This window comes from Zootoca vivipara, chromosome 5 (genome assembly GCF_963506605.1).
Source record: "Zootoca vivipara chromosome 5, rZooViv1.1, whole genome shotgun sequence".
Lineage (NCBI taxonomy): Eukaryota > Metazoa > Chordata > Lepidosauria > Squamata > Lacertidae > Zootoca > Zootoca vivipara.
Window position 1 is genome coordinate 4,525,055 of NC_083280.1, and position 19,222 is coordinate 4,544,276.

Genomic DNA, 19,222 nt, shown 5'->3' on the forward strand with positions numbered 1-19,222 from the left:
CTTTTCTCCTTTCCGTCATTCTCTGCAGGCTCTACCTGGGCAACCCTATGGACCCTCCCGATGTCCTAGGAGTGGACTTAAATGCAGCCAGGCCCACGCAGCTCCCCGGGAGAGCGAAAAGTAAGGAGGTCCCTGTGCCCCCCAAACCCAATCCCTCACCCATCCGCTCCCCCCCCCACTCCTCTTGCCAGTGCTAGATCCTGCCCAGCTCAGCCTGAGCCTGGCATATCTGTAGTTATGGGTTTGGATGAATGCACCGTAACTACAAGACCCAGCATGCTTTTCTGTGTCATCACCCCCTGCACTGCATGCTGGGTGTTGTAGTCTCTATGTGTGATGTTGCAGCTGCACCTCAAGGAAGCCTGGCTAGCTTGAATAATTTCTCCCTTTGACACACGGTGATCCTGGAAGGTTTAAGAAGGTCTCGTGTTACCTGGAGATCAAACGGTGGTGTTGTCCTCTGGGCTTTTACTGGCTTTGCAATGGCTTCTTGGGCTTCCAATGTTTCTCCTCATTTCCCCCAAGCTTTTTGTTTTGTCTGGCTCCTCTGCTTCATAGATGTCAATTTCAGAAGGGGGCTGTTGTGGAAGTCTCTAGCGGGGGGGGGGGGGAGTTGCAGCAAGAATGTTTGAATCTGCCTTCACTTCCTGGGGGTCTTCCAGATATTTTGGCGCGAGTGGTCAGGCCCCAGGTTGGCGAAGGCAGATCTGCATCATCTAGTGTGTCATAGTGGTTAGAGTGTTGGACTAAGACCCAGGAGAACAGGGTTCAAATCCCCACTCAGCCCCATGAAGCTCAACGGGTGTAATCTTGGGTGCCAGTCAATGCCTTCTCTCAGCCTGATCTACCTCGCAGGGTTGTTGTGAGCATAAAATGGGGAGTGGGGAAGAACCCTGTGTGCCACCCTGAGCTCCTTAGAGGGAAGGGTGAAATAAACAATAGCTAAATGTAATAAACAAATGCAAGAATTAGTTACAGGTAGGTAGCCGTGTTGGTCTGAGTCGAAGCAAAATAAAAAAATTCCTTCAGTAGCACCTTAAAGACCAACTAAGTTTTTATTTTGGTATGAGCTTTCGTATGAAGTGTGCATGCACACGAAAGCTCATACCAAAATAAAAACTTAGTTGGTCTTTAAGGTGCTACTGAAGAAATGCAAGAATGTAAGTGGATAGTCTTAACCCCCTACGTTTAGAACCACTGACTATCTGCAGGCCATAGCTGCCAAGTTTTCCCTTTTCTCGCAAGGAAGCCTATTCAGCATAATGGAATTTCCCTTTTAAAAAGGGAGAACTTGGCAGCTATGCTGCAGGCTATAGTGCCAAAATATGATGCGGTTCCTCTATTCAATGGGAAGGCATGGGAAATTTGGTTGATCTTGAAATTTTTGAAAAACCAGTTCTGTGATTCCTGCCCTGGACGTCCCTTGGAAGTCCCTCCCAACTCTACAATTCTGCGATTCTTTAACCAGATGTACTCCATTTTCCTACCCCAAAACGGGTGTCAATTGCAGTGACTTCCCTGCCTTCATGGGACCGCTTTGCACAATTTGGGCATTTCCGCAATATAACCAAACTTTCACATCCCATTCCTTCCCATTCAGTCCTTTGCAGCGGTACACACCTGGATTATTTTTTACGTTTCCTCAGACTTCAGGGCGAATCCCGTGCGGCACCTGCAGCAACCGCCTCCTCTCTCCATGCACCTGGTGGCTTTAAACCAGAGGAGGAGAATTTGTGGCTCTCTGGAGGTTGTCAGACTCTTAACTGCCATCATCCCTTGTCCAATGGCCATGCTGCCTGGCGCTGATGGGAGTTGGAGTCCCACAACATTTAGGCAGTGTTTCTCAAACGTGGGTCTCCAGCTGTTGTCTGACTACAACTCCCATCATCCTTAGCTAGCAGGACCGGTGGTCAGGGATGATGGGAGTTGTAGTCCAACAACAAGTGGAGACCCAAGTTTGAGAAACGCCGGGTTCAGAACGGCTTGTCTGCACCGCCCCTCGCCTCTTCTCTAGCTGCTTCTTGCACCCCCACCACCCCTCTGCCCCACGCATGATGCTCACTGATGCTCTGCTCTCTCTCTTCTGTGGGGTCTCTCTGTTTCTCTCTCTCTCTTTCTCCTGCAGGGGAGCCACCGCCTCGGCCACCTCAGCCCTCGATCCTCCTAAAGAGTAAGTGGGGGCGCTTCTCAGGCTACCCTGCCCCCTGCGCCTGCTCTCTGTGCACTCTCTTAGCTCCTCTCTTCACAGGTACCAGGGTGTGCATGTGTGTGTGTGTGTGTGTGTGTGTGTGTGTGTGTGTGTGTGTCCCCCGGTGTGAGCTGGGAGAGCTCCCTGCCTTGCATTCAAACATCCCTGCCTGGCTGCATGTGGGGGACTCAGAGAGTTGCGCAAGCGAGAACACAGGAATACTTCTACCTAGGGAGGAATCGGCAGTGTGGCACAGCAGCAAAGAAAGCTGATGTGATTCTAGGCTGCAACTACAGAAGTCTAGTGCCAAGGGAAGCAGTAAAGGTAAAGGTAAAGGGACCCCTGACCATTAGGTCCAGTTGTGACCGACTCTGGGGTTGCGCGCTCATCTTGCATTATTGGCCGAGGGAGCCAGTGTACAGCTTCCAGGTCATGTGGCCAGCATGACAAAGCCGCTTCTGGCAAACCAGAGCAGCACATGGAAACGCCGTTTACCTTCCCGCTGTAGCGGTTCCTATTTATCTACTTGTATTTTGACGTGCTTTCGAACTGCTAGGTTGGCAGGAGCTGGGACCAAGCAACGGGAGCTCACCCCGTCACAGGGATTCGAACTGCCGACCTTCTGATCAGCAAGCCCCTAGGCTCAGTGGTTTAACCCACAGCGCCACCTAGTGCCGCTCTATTCTGCCCTGGTCAGGCCCCACCTGGAATACTGTGTCCAGTTCTGGGCACCACAATTTAAGAAGGATATTGACAAGCCGGAAGCTGTGCAGGGGGAGGGGGCACCAAGAGGATCAAGGGTCTGGAAACCAGGCCTTATGAGGAACGGTTGAAGGAGCTGGGCATGTTGAGCCTGGAGAAGCAGAGACTGAGAGGAGATATAGCCATCTTCAAATATCTCAAGGGCTGTCCTACGGAAGAGGGAGCAAGGTTCTTTTCTCCCGCTCTGGAGGGTAGGATTTGAACTAATGGCTTCAAGTTACAAGAAAGGAGGTTCAGGTTGTGGGCTTTCCTTCCTTGGAGGTTTTCAAGCAGAGGTTGGATGGCCACGTGTCAGGGATGTTTTAGCTGAGATTGCTGCATTGCAGGGGGTTGGACTAGAGATGACCCGTGGGGGCCCTTCCCAGGTGGACAAGCCCCACCTGCTCCTCACTTCCTTCTACAGCACATGCACCTTCTTGACTTAGGAAGAACTTCCTGACAGTAAGAGCTGTTCGGCAGTGGAATTTGCTACCAAGCAGTGTGGTGGAGTCTCCTTCTTTGGAGGTCTTTAAGCAGAGGCTTGACAGGCATGTGTCAAGAATGCTTTGATGGTGTTTCCTGCTTGGCAGGGGGTTGGACTGGATGGCCCTTGTGGTCTCTTCCAACTCTACAGTTCTATGATTCTATGACTCTTGGACCCACTCTTTGTCTCATCTTCTCAGTCCGCCAAAGCCTGTCTTCACGGAAAGACAGACAGACACATGCGCACACCCCTTTATCCTGCTGGGTCCCCATCCTAGCTCTGATTTCCTATGTCGTTATAAATTTGCACCATACTTTTCCATGCAGGTTTTAATTCAGTTTCTGCATTTGTTGTTGTTTAGTCGTCCAGTCGTGTCCGACTCTTCGTGACCCCATGGACCATAGCACGCCAGGTGCTGCATTAACACCCACTAAAGAATATTCCCTTCTCCCATACGCTTCGCCTAAGTGCAACCCAGTCTTTGTACGTTGTTGATGACGACTTCTCCCCAACCCAGTTCCACTTTGCTGTCTGCAGTTGGTGGAAACAGAAAACACACCGATAAGCCCAAACTTTGCAGCAGGAGTAGATCTCATGTTGCCCTCCAGGGGTTGTTAGACTACAACTCCCATCATCCCAGACCGTTGGCCATGCTGGTTAGGGCAAGTGGGAGCCATGGTACAAAATATCCTCTGGGTACCACATTTCCCAAAGTTGAGTTACGGGAAGAGGGTGAAAACCTCAGCACAGAACCTTGAGTAGAAGGAACATGAGAACGCAAGACAAGCCTGCTGGATCAGGCCAGTGGCCCATCTAGTCCAGCATCCTGCTCTTACATTAGGCAAAAAGATGCCCATTATGCAAAACTCACAAGTAGGATTCAAGCATGAGAGCAACTCTCCCCTCCCGTGGCTTCCAGCAACTGGGATTCACGAGCATTGCTGCCTCCAATTATGGAGGAAGTGCTGGGACATCATACTCATTGATAGTCTTCTCTTCCAGTAATTTGTCCAGTCTTCTTTTAAAGCCTTCTGTGTTGGTGGCCACCACTGCCTCCTGTAGCAGTGAGTTCCACAGTTTTAACTCTGCATTATGTGAAGGACTTCCTTTTATTTGACCTGGATTTTCCAACGCTCAGCTTCTCGGGGTATCCACAAGTTCTAGTGTTATGAGAGGCGGTGGGGCTGGGAGTAACCACTGCCTGAAACCCCAGAGAGCTGCTGCCAGTCAGTGTAGGTGATACTGAGCTAGATGGATCCATTCCTGCGTACCGGAGCAGAAAGCGACAGGAGCTTAGCTTAAGATGGTTTCATGGATCCACGTCCAGTCGCCAGGGCCAAAGCTTTCAAGTCCCTGCTTCCCTTTTGAGTTTAGGGGAGAAAAGGATGTCCCCCAAAGGCGTGTGAATCACACTGAGCTGGGGTGCACCCTTGCATCATGTACTAACCTTGTTACCTGGCAGAGGTAAGAACGGGGTGGGGGCGGGGGGAGGAAGCTAGGGCAGGTGGGAGGATGCATGGCTGTGTAGAGTGTGCAGGGAGGAAGCAAGGGGGTTGCATTTCAGGGGGCTGGACTGGATGACCCTTGGGTCCCTTTCCAACCTTACGATTCCATGGCTCTAAGAAGCATGTGTGTGTTCAATGCATGGATGGTGGAGACAGCAAAGCAGAACAGCGAGTAGTTCGGTCTTTGTGGCTTGGGGGAGGGGGGGTGCAGGATCGCTATTTTCAGCTGTTTGCCCCAGACAGATCTTTCTTTGTAGCAGGTCTGCTCTCTCTGTTTTCCTCCAGGCTCCTCCAGATCGGTGCTAGTTTGTTGGAGGGGTGTCTTCTCTGTCTCTGATGCAACAATAGTGTATCAGTGGTGGATTTAATACGGGGCTGTCCACACACATAATTCCACTATATTGGCTGTTCTGCGACGCTTCCCCAATGTTACCGCATTTTTGCCATCTACAAGGGCCCTCTTTCCCTATGGTGCAAGAAAGGGGGGACAAAAAATAATAATGAACTGGGACATTAGTAGTTTAAAAGGTTACAGGATCTCAGTAGGAAACTATGTGACATTCCCCATTTAGGAACAAAGCAGTACTTCTGCCCCAAAACAGTACTGACAAGCTGTGTTGCATATCATTGCATCCTGAGGCACGATAAAAATGACCTCTGGAGGGGCCCTGTTTCTCTCTGCTTGCGGAATATTGTGGTTTGGACTTCCATGGCTGAACTGCAGGGGGCACAGAATGAGCCATCCCAAACTGCAGTAGCAAGTTACGGTCAATCCCATCCAACTCTCTGATTCTATCACAGTTTGTTTATGGACCAAAGGGGATTCCCCACCACTGCCCATGGCCACCCTTGCTGTGGAAAAAAACAAAAGCTAAAAATCTTGACCTCAAATGATCACCTACCCCTAAATCCTTTAGGGATATCAAAGCTCTGTATCATCCTTTCAGACGTTGGTGAAACCAAAGGGTAGAGGAAGGGTTGGGGGTTGATGAGCAGGGGCAGCAATGGGGCAGTCATCAAAGTGTTGAGAGTTGTATAGGATATTATGGCAGTATCAAGCAACTTTTGCCAACCTGGTGCCCTCCAGATGTTTTGGGTGATGGGCCTGGTACTCCGAAACATCTAGAGGGCATCTGCTTGGCAAAGACACAACTAGAGGTTGGCAGGGTTATTGAGATGACCAGGGTTCCCCATAACCCAACCTTGTGAGTTCCGAGTGGCCTTCTTGGGGTCAGATGGTATGATTCCAGAAGGATGGGGACTCCTCTTCCTAGCTCAGATAGCCCATGAGCATCGGAGCGCCCTCTGCCCCCAGGACCTCACCCAGTCCCCTTTTCCCTTCCAGAGCCCTCGTACGACCCTGTGAGCGAAGAGGACAACCCCCTCTCCTTAGGCCTCAAGCACCTCTGTCTGAAGAAGCCCGGCACGGGGCGAGGTCTGCGCCCGGCCAAGCCATCGGCCCGCATCTCCGGCACCAAAGTGGGTGAGAGGCTCCTACTGCCCCGGACCAAGGGAGGCGCTCTGCCCGGCAGCGAGGTAACGCTGATCGACTTTGGGGACGAACCCGTCCCCACCACCCCGTCGCCCATTGGGGAGCTCTGTGCTCCGTCTCTGGCGAAGCTGGCCATGGAAGCCTTCTCCCTCTTGGACAAGACACCCCCTCAGAGCCCCACGCAAGCACTGCCCCGGCCCCTCCACCCGACGCCCATCGTGGACTGGGACACCCGGCCCCTCCCTCCGCCCCCCGCGTACGACGACGTAGCTCAAGACGAAGACGACTTCGAGGTGTGCTCCATCAACAGCGCAGAAGGGCTGGTGGGGCGCCGGGGCAGCTGCAAAAACTGGGAGAAGGGGGAGACCGGGGATGGCTTTGGGTCCAAGGAAGACCCCATGGCTCTCCCGCTGGAGGACAACCTCTTCCTGCCGCCCAAGGAGATCAAGCAGCCGAGCCCTGCCCAGACGACCGAGCTCTTCCAAGAATTGCAGCAGGAATGCATGAAGCACCTCAACGTGCCCGTGGGCGCTTCCTCTGTGGCCTCCATGCCCAGCCCAGGTGAGGACAAGCCCCAGATCCCCCCTCGCGTCCCCATCCTGCCCCGACCGATCCGCCGGAATGAGCACGGGCGCTGGTCCGGGGAGCTATCGCCGGCCTCGGCGGGCGAGGAGGACCGGCCGCCCCAGATCCCGCCACGAGAACCATTGTCCCAGCCTGGCTCCAGAACTCCCAGCCCCATGGCTCTGCAAGGGGGGTCCCCGCAGCCAAGGACCAACCTGTGCTCCCCGTTGTCCCTGGGGGCGTTCCTGTCCACGTCACCCGGGAAGCAGCCCATGCCCACCACCCAGAGCTTTGCCCTGGACCCCAAGTACGCCACCCCGAAGGTGATCCAAGCGCAAGGCAAGGAGGGCGCCAAAGGGCCCTGCATCCTGCCCATCGTCAAAGACGGCCGGAAGGTCAGCAACACCCACTACTACCTCCTCCCCGAGCGCCCGCCCTACCTGGACAAGTACGAGAAGTTCTTCAAGGAGGCCAAGAACCCCGAGGAAGCCCCGCCTCCAGCCAGGGTGGTCACCACGGCCACCGTCCGACCCATGGTCCAGCAGCAGCCTGACTACAAAGCCAACTTCTCCTCCAACAACAGCAACGTCCCTTTCAAGGCTTCCTGCGGCCTTCAGAAGATCATCTACGACAGCTCCGATAGCCCCAGGCCCTCGGAGAAAATACGGCTGGTGAGTGGCTCTCTTGGGTCGGGGACGCTTCGAAACCAACCTTTTTATTTGAAAACGTGACTTGTCGCATTGTCTGGGTGCACCATGTGCTAAAGGTAGACGCCCAAATTCTGTGCCCTGGTCCTGTGCCAAGGACTCCTGCGGCAACAAGGGTGCAGGATCTCAGGCCAATGGGCCAAAACGTGGCCCTCCGAGATTATCTGACCCTTGGAAGCCTCCCCAAGCCCCACACCTCCTTGCTCTTTGCCCTCCGGGAGAGCTTTTTCCTGGCTAGATTGTGTCCCTAAATGGCAATAATGCCTATCGGTTGCCTGGGTGGAGGGACGGCTGTGGGCAGAAACCTCTGACTCTTTTCAATTGGCTGGAATGTTGCCGGGTGTCCCCAACGGTAGGAGTCATATTGGTTGCTCGGCCCACATTCCACCACTGGACCCACACCCACCCTGCGGCATCACTAGTTATTATGTTCCTCCTTTTCCAAACTGCCCTTCGTCAGTTCTGTCCCCACGGTGTGACTGGGGATTACCATTTGGTGATCTGAAAGGCCCGAGAGCCATTGTGCTGTGGTGGAGGGACCAATGTTCTGCTTCATGTGTACAAACTTGACTCAAAGCTCCCCACTAGCCCTCATTTTTTGTGTTTAGGTGCTCTGGTCATAGCTGCCAAGTACCCCGTTTCCCCCGGGAAACCCCCGTTTTTACTTACCTTTCTCCCCCGTATCACTTCATCTCCCGTTTTTCTCTGTTATTTTCTCCTGCCGGCGGCCATTTTTTTTCTGATTTGCCCTTCTATGGGCACAAAAAATGGCCGCCGGCGGCTTCAAAAGTTGCATCTACGCATGACCGGAAGTGCGTAGACGCGACTTCCGGTGTCGGCGGCCATTTTTTGTGCCCATAGAAGGGCAAAGCGACACCGGAAGTTACGTCGACGCAACTTCCGGTGTCACACGGCTGCCAGTCCCGGATTCTGCAGTCCGGGACTTGGAAGGTAAGGCTCTGGTCAAGACTGGGAGAGGGCTGCTGCTCAGGGTCAGGGCATCTGATTTCTAAGCAGAGCTGCTATCAGTTCTTGGTGGCCATAATCGGCTAGATCAGTGGTTTTCAACCATGTGTCAGGGGTGCCACGGGCAACCCTGGCCTCTGTCCCTCTTTCTTTCTTTCCTTCCCTCCCTCCTCTGATGCCCTCTTGTGTCTCTCCCTCCCAAAGACTTACACAGCTGTTTGCTGCAGCAGCCCTGGCTACAAGCTCCCCAGGCAAATGGTGTCCCTGACACTGGCCAGGGGGTGCTGGTTGCCAGGAGCTGAGGCGGCCTCGGGGTAAGCAAGCAAGCAAGCGGGTGAGGAAGCCCAGCCAGCCAGTCTGCCAGCCCTTGCTGCTGGGAATGGACAGGCAAGGGGTGACCTAACTGGGCTCCTGAGCCCCACAGGGGAGCTGTAGAAAGAAGGTAGTTGGTCAAGGGAGCCGTGGACTCAGAAAGGTTGAAAACCTCTGAGCTAGATGGACCAAAACTAGTGCAGGCTGAGTTTCTGTTTCTAAGAACGGGTGGGAGTTTTAAACTGGATTCTTATTATGGTTTTGTTTCTCTGTGCTACATTTACGTAAGGGGGCCCGAATGGTGCGCAGAGAAATAATATTTTTTTTAAAAAAAACAGTCTCTTCCTACATTTGTGCGTTTCGCTGCAGGTCCAAGAGACGGTTCACGGCGTCACCACGGAGGAGTGCCACGCGGCACTGCAAAACCACAGCTGGAACGTGCAGAAGGCCATTCAGTACCTGAAGGTAAACGGCAGCCAGGGAGGTGTGCTTTGGGTGGGGAGGGCCGTGGCTCAGCTGTAGGGCATCCTCTCTGCATGCAATAGGCCTCAAGCCGGGAGAGGGGGTCCTTGCCTGAAATCCTGGAGAACCGCGGCTGGTTGACGGAGATGGAGGGAGGAATAGTCTGGGTACAAGGCCACTTCCTGTGTTCCTTTGCCATCCCCATATTGCTTGGCAAGATGGGAAGGAGCTCTTCCATCCAAATGCTGCCAGGACGACGTCTCCTTGTTGCACTGGGCTCACTGAGCCTCCTCCATTGGCCGTGGAGTGCCCAGTGCCCGTGAGTCTGTTGCTCAGAGCTTTACCTGCTTGCCTCCCCAGCTCAGCCTTGTGCCCTGTCCTTCCCCACAGGTGGAGCAACTCTTCTGCCTGGGCCTCAAGACACGGCTGGAGTGCCACAAGGTCCTGGAGATGTTCGACTGGAACCTGGAGCAGGCCAGCTCTCACTTGCTGGATCCCTACAGCGCCTTCCGGCTCAAGTAAGAGCAGGACACCGCTTTGTGCCACAGTACATCACCTAGAGCAAGCACCCCCAAACTTCGGCCCTCCAGATGTTTTGGACTACAATTCCCATCATCCCTGACCACTTGTCCTCTTAGGTAGGGATCATGGGAGTTGTAGGCCAAAACATCTGGAGGGCCGCAGTTTGGGGATGCCTGACCTAGAGAGCAGAGGGCAGGGGACTTTTTTCATCCTGGGGCTATGGGCCAGCACAAAAGTGGGTGGGGAAGCAGACACAAATGTTGAGCTTAGCAGCCCAAATGCTACCCTACATTTCCATCCAGTCGTTTATTATATTTCTATGCCCCTTTTCACTCGCGCGAGTCACAAAGCGGCTTACAAACAAAAAACACCAACAACACAACAGAATATCCCCATGACAACACAAACTGGTAAGGAATAATTAACAGATCGCCAGCAAAACCAGGACAAACCATCAGTAAAACAACCACCTTCTGAAAAATGCTATTAACGAAACAACTGAAGAATTGAGCTAAACAGCACAACAGAAGTCGTATTAAAGAATCACAAAGCACTGCAGCACTCATAATGCACAAAACAGGATTAACAACATTAACAAACTACCAAAAACAAGCTAAGCACTGTTGAAGTCACACACATACACACACACACACCGACCCCATGACTACTACTACTTTTTTGTTGTTGTTGTTGTTGTTTCAATTTATATACCACCTTTTATCAAAAGACATCAGGGCGGTGTACATTAGAAACCCACTGGGGGTTGGACTAGATTATGCTTGGGGGTCCCCTCCAAGCCTATGATTCTATGATTACAAAACACCAATGACAAAAACCTAATAAAGGCATAGTAAAAAGCATGGACCCAGGTGGCGCTGTGGGTTAAACCACAGAGTCTAGGGCTTGCTGATTAGAAGGTCAGCGGTTCAAATCCCTGCGATGGGGTGAGCTCCCATTGCTCGGTCCCAGCTCCTGCCCACCTAGCAGTTTGAAAGCATGCCAAAAAGTGCAAGTAGATAAATAGGAAGGTAAACGGCGTTTCCGTGCACTGCTCTGGTTCGCCAGAAGCAGCTGTGTCATGCTGGCCACATGACCCAGAAGCTGTCTGCGGACAAACACTGGCTCCCTCGGCCTATAGAGCGAGATGAGCGCCGCAACCCCAGAGTCGGACACGACTGGACCTGATGGTCAGGGGCGCCTTTACCTTTAAAAAGCACACTGGGAGACAGCCTAATCTTCCACTCCATTCAGCAAAAGACACAAGCACATAATACCCGTATCAGAAACTTCATCCTGAAGCCAAGGCAGGTGAAAAAGGCTATTGCCTGATGGTGGGAAAAGTCCTTGGCTGATGCTCAGATGCAATATCACATTGAAAGAGAGGAATCAATATGGACAGCTATCTCTCTCTCTCTCTCTCTCTCTCTCTCTCTCTTGTTTTTGGGAAGGGTTGGGGTACTCTCTGCTTCCTCAGAGCCCCACTCCACATTTACTGAATTCTTGCTGTTGTCCACTTACTGAGTCTTTGCCCTTGCATCTGAAGAAGTGTGCATGCACACGAAAGCTCATACCAAAATAAAAACTTAGTTGGTCTTTAAGGTGCTACTGAAGGAATTTTTTTATTTGCCCTTGCAGGCGGTGAGCTGCAGAGTACCCCAAAAGAGGAGTGGTTGACCCGACGTGGGTTCCCGTGGTTGGTGCTGCTCTGAGGAGCCCCTTCTGAGGAGGCGTACGGACCGAGCCTCAGCTGCTCCGAGGCAGAGGACGGCAGAGCAGAGGCACATGAGACTGTAGCTTGGTCCCGCTGGGCCAGACCCGCACGCGTTTACCCCGCGCCAGAGACTGGGCCGCTGATCCTCCCGTGTCCGCCGACCCCAGGCAGCTTCGTGTTCACTTGTTGTCGTCTCCCCCGCACCCCCCCCGCTTCCGACCATTATTCCCATTGCTTCGTGCCAGATTTATTTTGTAAAGAGAAGTGTTACATTAATATATAAATATTCTATTCTATTTTGGAGAGAAAGAAGTGGCGCTCAAATGGCAATTCATGTCCACAGGCAAATGGGGCGGGCAGGGTGGTGGAGAGTGTTTGGGCGAGGACTTCGTGGAAACTGGTTGCGTTGGAGTCCAGTAGGAGAAGGTGCAAGCCTAAGAATTCTGAAGATTTCTCTTCCTGGAAAGCATCCCTTTTTTCACGCAGTTGCTAGCCCTCGATAGTGTGAAAGAAGGCTCTTCAGTTCTCCATAGAACTACAGCTCCCAGAATGCTCTGGGTGTCTGCTTGCACTTTGCATTATGGGTAACGCTACTCAAATGCCGTGCTCTTCAACTGTCCCTCTCCCAACCTGGCGCACTCCAGAACCTTCAACCCCAGCCAGCAGGGCCAATTATCACGGGTGGCAGGAGTTGCAGTCCAAACAATCTGGAGGGCACCAGGTTGACGAAGCCTGCTCTGTTTGTACGTGCTGGAGCGTTTGCATGTCAGCAGCAGCCGCAAAGCCACAAGGTGAACATGACACTGATGTGCAAATATTGCACACATCTGGATCGCCAGAGGCACTACTCAGTGCTCACAGTAAATCACCACACGTCAAGACAAGGTGACCCACTGCATGAGAAACAAGTTTGGAAAGGTCCCTTGGGTCCCCTTCTAACCTGATGAGGTGGTAAAGGCAACAGGAAAACAAGATCAACACAGAAGGACTTGCCTTTGCACTTCCTTGTACGTATTTGGTGGGGCCCAGGCAACAGGATGTTGGGCTGAGCTCTGCCCTGCCCAAACATCTGCCCTGGGGCACTCAGCAATTTTCTGAAGTGACATAAACTCTGCTCTTAAACCATCAGGTTTTTTTATAAAAATAATAATTAAACATTTACATCATCATCATCATCATCATTATTATTACCGTATTATATAAAATTTATTACACATCCTTCACCAGCAGGTCCCAGAACAGGTGACAACAATTTAAGATTCGCAATCCAACATGGTTAAAGCAGATTACAACCACAGAAATAGGGTAGGCCCTGAAAACACACAAAAATCTCTGGTGTCAAAGGTCAGGGTAAGGATTTGTCCAAAAAGCGGGGGAAAGGGACACCCAGAACATTTTATACAGAACACGCAGGAGTTCCAGGATCCTACCCTAACATAACTAGGGAGCTCCTCCAGGCTGTCACCATTTAGCAAGAGGAATTCAATGGCATGCCGGCAAATTTAGGTTTGCACAATTGAAGGTGGATTAAAGCGCTTTGGCTGCCTTGCATAGCTGCCAAGTTTTCCCTTTTCTCGCGAGGAAGCCTATTCAGCATAAGGGAAAATCCCTTAAAAAAAGGGATAACTTGGCAGCTATGCTCCCTTGCATTGCAGACCCACACACTCTGACTGGCTCTCTCTTTTTTAAATGACTTCTTGCGGTAAGGAAAGCGACAGCATGATGCACTTGTACAAATAGGGTTCCATTAAAACCGGGGTGTTGTTGTTCCTTCCCCGTTTTATATCTGCACCACTAACTTTTCGTTTTTTGAAATTTTCGTAATTTGAACCTCCATGAAGCTCTCCGGAGGCAATACCAGCTTGGGAGGGAAACGTCCGTTGGAACAGAACATTCTATTGCCGTGTGCCATTGGTTGCCTGGTTGCCCGGCCATTTCCCTGCCATGGACACTTGATCTCAACCGCCGCCACCTTGCCTGGTTCAGTTGCTGGCAGTCCTTGGCTCAAACCAGTAGTGTCCAGAGCACATCTTCAGTTGCGTTGACCACCAACCCTTTCTACACTCATTTTCCTTTCATTTGTTGGCTTAGCTTACTATGGATTTGAAACAGTGAGACTTTAAGGGTGAAAAACACCTCTCTAGCCACTGTCCCAGGTTGGCAGTGAAATTCCCTCATATTTGCTCAGCAGGTATGGTAGGATGCAATCATTTCTTTTTCCTCGTTTTGTTTTCCATTCTTTTCAAAAGATGCAATAATAATAATAATAATTTATTATTTATACCCTGCCCATCTGGCCGGGTTCCCCCAGCCACTCTGGGCGGCTAGATGCAAGATTGTGGGTAAAGCACTTACTGGGCAGGGGTGGTCTCTTGCAAAATGACCCATTATTTACACAGCTGCGTTAGTGTTCGCTGTGTGTTGCATTGTGTCATATTGTTAAACTGCAGCCCAAATTCTGAGCGATATTTCAGGGTTTCCAATGTACACTCAAGGTCAGTTTCCTTCAAATGACATCATTGGAGGTTTGTGCCTATTTTGATATACTGTATGGTATTATTTGCCCAGATCTACGGGCTGAGCATAACAACTTCAAGAGATACATAATTAAATAATTTCTATATCATTTCATAATTCCCTCTAAGCAGTTTACATATTAAACAGAACGTTACGAAATACAACATTACAAAAGAAAATCAAATATAGAATATAATAAATATCCTAGTTTAAAGGTAAAGGGACCCCTGACCATTAGGTCCAGTCATGACCGACTCTGGGGTGCAGCGCTCATCTCACATTATTGGCTAGTTTAAATAAGTATAATTAACAGGAAGACAATATATTTGTGTACATATAACTTGGGGAGAAACATTCCAAATAAAAAACACATACAGACACAGATCCAAAATCGCTGATTTTGTGTGTCCAAAATCTGTCACTCTTTCGTTCTCTCTCACATGGACATTATAATGAGAAAAAAGATAGGAAGGCATCTCCGGTCATTGGCTCCTATGGCAACAAATCACCTGCACTTGACCACCTTCATTCAATGAAATTGAATTTTGGGAGAGTTGGGACAGATTAAAGGAGGTACTACCTTCACACGGTGCACAGTTAAGCTATGAAAGTTGCTCCTGCAGTCTCTTTTCCCACTGAGGGCCACATTCCCTTCTAGACAACTTTCTAGGGGCCACTAATGAGCTGTATTTGTTGCAGGATTTCAACAGGATGCTCTGTTGAGAATCTCAGGTGAGATCCACACTCAATGGAAGTCGCTCCCAGTCATAGCTGCCAAGTTTTCCCCTTTCTCGCGAGGAAGCCTATTCAGCATAAGGGAAAATCCCTTAAAATAAGGGATAACTTGGCAGCTATGCTCCCAGTACAAGTCACCACACAGAAATGGCTTAAGGTCCAAATAATTTACTGTTACAGAAGATAAGGCTCACTAAAACAGTTCTGGACATAGATAGACATAGTTTGTAGGCTATTGCAGATACAGATATACATAAAGATATGTACAAGTGCAAAGCTGTTGCTCCAAATCTCCAAATAAACTACACCAATTCAAGACGTAACGCTGGACAAGTAACACCAACAGACTGATGTCTCACATACTAACTGCAAGCTAACAGACAGACAACTGAGCCGGCACGCATTAATCACAGATACAGTCGGGGCACTGGGTGAATGCCCAGTGCCTGGGCTTCCTAGCATTCATGAGCCAATATCGACATTCCCCCAGCAGCGCTTCTGCTAAACGAATCGGAGAATGTTTCGGAGAGAGTCGTTGCAAGAGCTTAGCGCTGCTAACTGGGAAGACGCCGCAAGCTCCGTGTCTTCGCCCAAAAATGCAGGTAAGCTCATCTCACTGATGACACGGTCATAGGGTGCTTCCAGAGGGGTGTTCTCTGTGGTGATGTTCTTCCTCCACAGTTGGAGGCAGCAATGCTTCCGAATACCAGTTGCTGGAAACTGCAAGAGAGGAGAGGCTGCTTGCGTTCAAATCCTACTTGAGGGTTTCCTGTTGGGGCATCTTATGTCCTCATTCTTCAGAAAAGGAAGCATCGTTTTGAAAAGGCTCTTGAGCCTGCTGCCTGCAGAATAAGTTTGTCTTAATTGCCAGCACAAATCACAACTTTGCACATGGAGGCTTCCGCTATGTCGGGGTGCAGAACCTCCACAGTCTGCCAGAGGTCCATTTTGTCCCATCAGGCCATTTATCCCAAACCAGTACACCTGCCCTTCAGCTGACAAGACTGGTGGCATCACAGGTGGGAGGATAAGGTTTAGTTCCGTCTCTAGACAGTTCAGCTGCTTTAGAGCGTGGTGCGGATAATACCAAGGTCTCAGGTTCAATCCCCATAATGATGTAAGCCAAAAATGGCTTATCTTCTGAGTTAGCCCAATAAAACTCAGAGACAAGAGTTAGGAGTCCATTATGTTTATTGCAAAGCAATAAGGTTACAGTTGAATCTTTTCGGAATACTGCAACCCCGCCCAAAGGTCGGGCAGGGGTATTTATAACATTTCAGACAAAGGATTTCAATTTAACCAATCACATAAATCATTACATCATTTTATATTTAATATTCATCATCTCATTTCATATTTAATATGTATGTCATTACCTAATCTAATATGCATGCGCAATCAGCGTTGCTAACTAAACTTTGATTCTTACCGTGATCTGTTACATATTGTTAGTTTGCATGTATGGGAACCTGTGTTACGTGTGGATGTAACAATTTATGTTCTAGTTCATGAATTGCTTCTTTGTGATTTACGTATTAGCTGACCTTCTATCCCAGTAGGGACGGCTTCTTGCTGAATCATCAGTTTCTCTAAAGCAACAGGTTACAATAATTCACTAATATAAGCATATTCCAGGATTTATAGGGAATTACATTATTACCTTAATTGGGGCCCTTTGGCTACAATATGAGACAATATTCCTTTAGACGCTTGCTGAAAACTTGTCTGTTGTTTAATTGTGTTTCATTGCTTTTAGATGAGTTTAGCAGTTTTTAAATATTTTAAATTTGTTTTGTTTATAATTTTTTTAAAAAATGCTGGTGGTTTTTGTTTGTTTGTTTTTGCTCCTTTGGGCTCCTCTGGGAGGACAGGCGCAGTATTTACTGATTAAATTAATAAATCTGTTTCAGATTCACCCAGCTCAGACTCCTCCCAGTCAACATTTAGTGGTGCAGCTTCTGAGGGAGACATGATGGGCGTCATGCACTTCATGCGCCAGTTTCTCCACAAAAGCCACCAGGTAGCTTCACCCCCAACCCTGCCCTTGCTTTCCCTGCTACCGTGTGAGTTCCTTAAAAATGCGGGGGGGGGTGATTTCTTCCTCCAGTCACGTAATTCAGGAGTACTTTAAATTGGGCTTGAACCCAGCAAAGAAGGCACGGCACTGGAGCAAAACATTCCCTGTGGAACACCCCCAGAAGAGTCATAGTTTCCAAATCTTTCCGGGGGCAGCCCCGCAGAGAGCATGTTGTGGTAGTCAAGATGGCTTGCCGCTTTTGCTAGTCCTTCTTGAACTCATCTTCCTGTCCTTGGTTGGGGAGGCTAGGCATTACCTGAGAAGGTCAAGTTCCTGGGCTGCATAGACTTCATCTGCGCAAACCTCGACAGCAGTAAGGTGGGCTACACTGGTCAACATTACTACAACCCAACCCTCATAAGAGAAACTCTCATGGTGAGTAAGCCGACCCGTGTACATGTGAGTGCAAAAGATGAGAATAGCCCTTAAAAAAACTCCTTCTAACAGAGCCCAAGGAAAGATTAGCACTAGAAGCCCACAACTTTACAGTCTGCCCATTTTGACCCTGCCTTGGGCTCTTTAAGAATGGCTTGGTCTTGGTAATTGTATCTCTGTTTGGCTGTGGGGAAACCCTAGTAGAAAAACCTCAAAAAGGATATCATTGAGATAGGGCAGAAAGGGCCTAGACTAGAGGATGGAGCCACTCCCCAAGGAGGAAAGGTTACATCATTGGGGGCTCCTTAAACAAAAGATGATAGCTTATTTGGTAGAGCATGAGACTCTTAATCTCAGGGTTGCAGGTTCGAGCCCCACGTTGGGCAAAAGATTCCTGCATTGCAGGGGGTGAGACTGGATGAGCCTTGTGGTCCTTTCCGTCTCTACAATTCTATGATGGTATAAGTATAGGGCGAACATGTGCAGCCAAAACAGCACCACCCACAAATTCATAAAGAGAGATGTGTAGCCAAAACAGCACCACCCATTCATAAAGAGAGGTGTGTAGCCAAAACAGCACCACCCATTCATAAAGAGAGGTGTGTAGCCAAAACAGCACCACCCATTCATAAAGAGAGCTGGAGAAACACAAACCAAAAACACACCTCCCTGAGGGGGAGAACCTCCCGAAAACAGCCCAGAAAGGACTGGGCATGCTCAGGGGCTTTGTAATGCTTGCAGACCTTGTGGAGAGAAAGGGGGAAGCAGGTTGGAGTGGGAATAGAACAAAATGCCCTACTAGAGCACTTCACGCTGCAACTTTGGGTTGCAGCTCCCACTTGTGCTCTACAAGAATGCGTCTCATGAAACCTCCATGGATTCTGCTGCAGTACGCCGTCCTTTCTTTGCCGTTTCAGTACCTTCTTCCTGAAACGGGCTCCCCATTCGTCGAGGATCGGATCATGGCCTTGTCCAGAATAACCAAACTGGTCAGCTGCGTCACGTCCCATTGCACACCCAAAGTGAGTCCCAGTCGCCCATTCCCAGGGCTGGTTTGGTTTAGCGAGGTTTGAGGAAGTAGTTCAGAAAACCTCCAAACTACACCTGAAAGTAGTTCCCATAACTGCCAAACAATTCACCTGCAGTTTTTAGGGTTGCCATATTCTGAAGAGCAAAAAAAGAGGACACATTTGCAGATTTCCACTTTTAGCTATGAATTTGCTATGGCGACTCATGAAAAAGAGGACGTGTCCTGGAATTAAGGGACGGACGTGAACGGGAATAAGTTCATTTTGGGATGTGCCAAACTTGGATTAGAACTAGTTCCTTTTCAGAATGAGCTTTCCGAGCTCAGTTGACACCAGTCATCAGGAGTAAAATGCCCGTCATGATGATTGACAGTCTGTGGGGTTTTGGGGGGGGGATTTTTATATGTGTAAGGAGTGAGGACTTGTTTAGTGCAAAGATTACCCCAGGGGAGGCCTGCGGCGCTGAGCTGTACCCCCATTTTTCTACTTTCAAATTCCCCAAATGAGGGGTGCAAAAAACTGTAACATGACTTGGGAATTCAAAAGATATTTTGGTTAAATTAATATAGTTTAGTTTTGCTTGGTGAGTAAAATGTGTGCAAAATTGCACAGAAATCACTAGAAATGATTGCCAAGTACTTGCAGTTATACTATATATTAATATTTCATCATCATCATCATCATCATTAAGCAATACCTGGCATTTTCAGAAGGTAAAATTAAAATTCTTTGGTTTGCCGAAAGCCGTTTATGTGCTTCTTCCTCAAACGTACTTGCCAAGCTAAATGTTGTCCAGTAAAATAATACCAGGAATTTGAATCACACACAAAACCATT

General features: G+C 49.6%; 1 protein-coding gene across 6 annotated transcripts in view; it reads left to right on the forward strand.

The window, feature by feature from the left end:
* TNK2 (tyrosine kinase non receptor 2) overlaps positions 1 to 16,376 on the forward strand; it is a 97,564-nt gene extending 81,188 nt beyond the window's left edge. For 5 of the 6 annotated variants that reach the window (XM_060274274.1, XM_060274276.1, XM_060274275.1 and 2 more), the window contains 6 exons: positions 29 to 120; positions 2,126 to 2,170; positions 6,264 to 7,645; positions 9,329 to 9,424; positions 9,812 to 9,939; positions 11,579 to 16,376. In XM_060274274.1, the coding sequence (XP_060130257.1) occupies positions 29 to 120; positions 2,126 to 2,170; positions 6,264 to 7,645; positions 9,329 to 9,424; positions 9,812 to 9,939; positions 11,579 to 11,585 (1,750 nt within the window). In that variant the 3' untranslated portion in view covers positions 11,586 to 16,376. The remainder of the gene's footprint in view (positions 1 to 28; positions 121 to 2,125; positions 2,171 to 6,263; positions 7,646 to 9,328; positions 9,425 to 9,811; positions 9,940 to 11,578) is intronic. The other variant, XM_060274273.1, reaches the window with a different exon arrangement.
* The last annotated feature ends 2,846 nt before the right edge of the window (positions 16,377 to 19,222 follow it).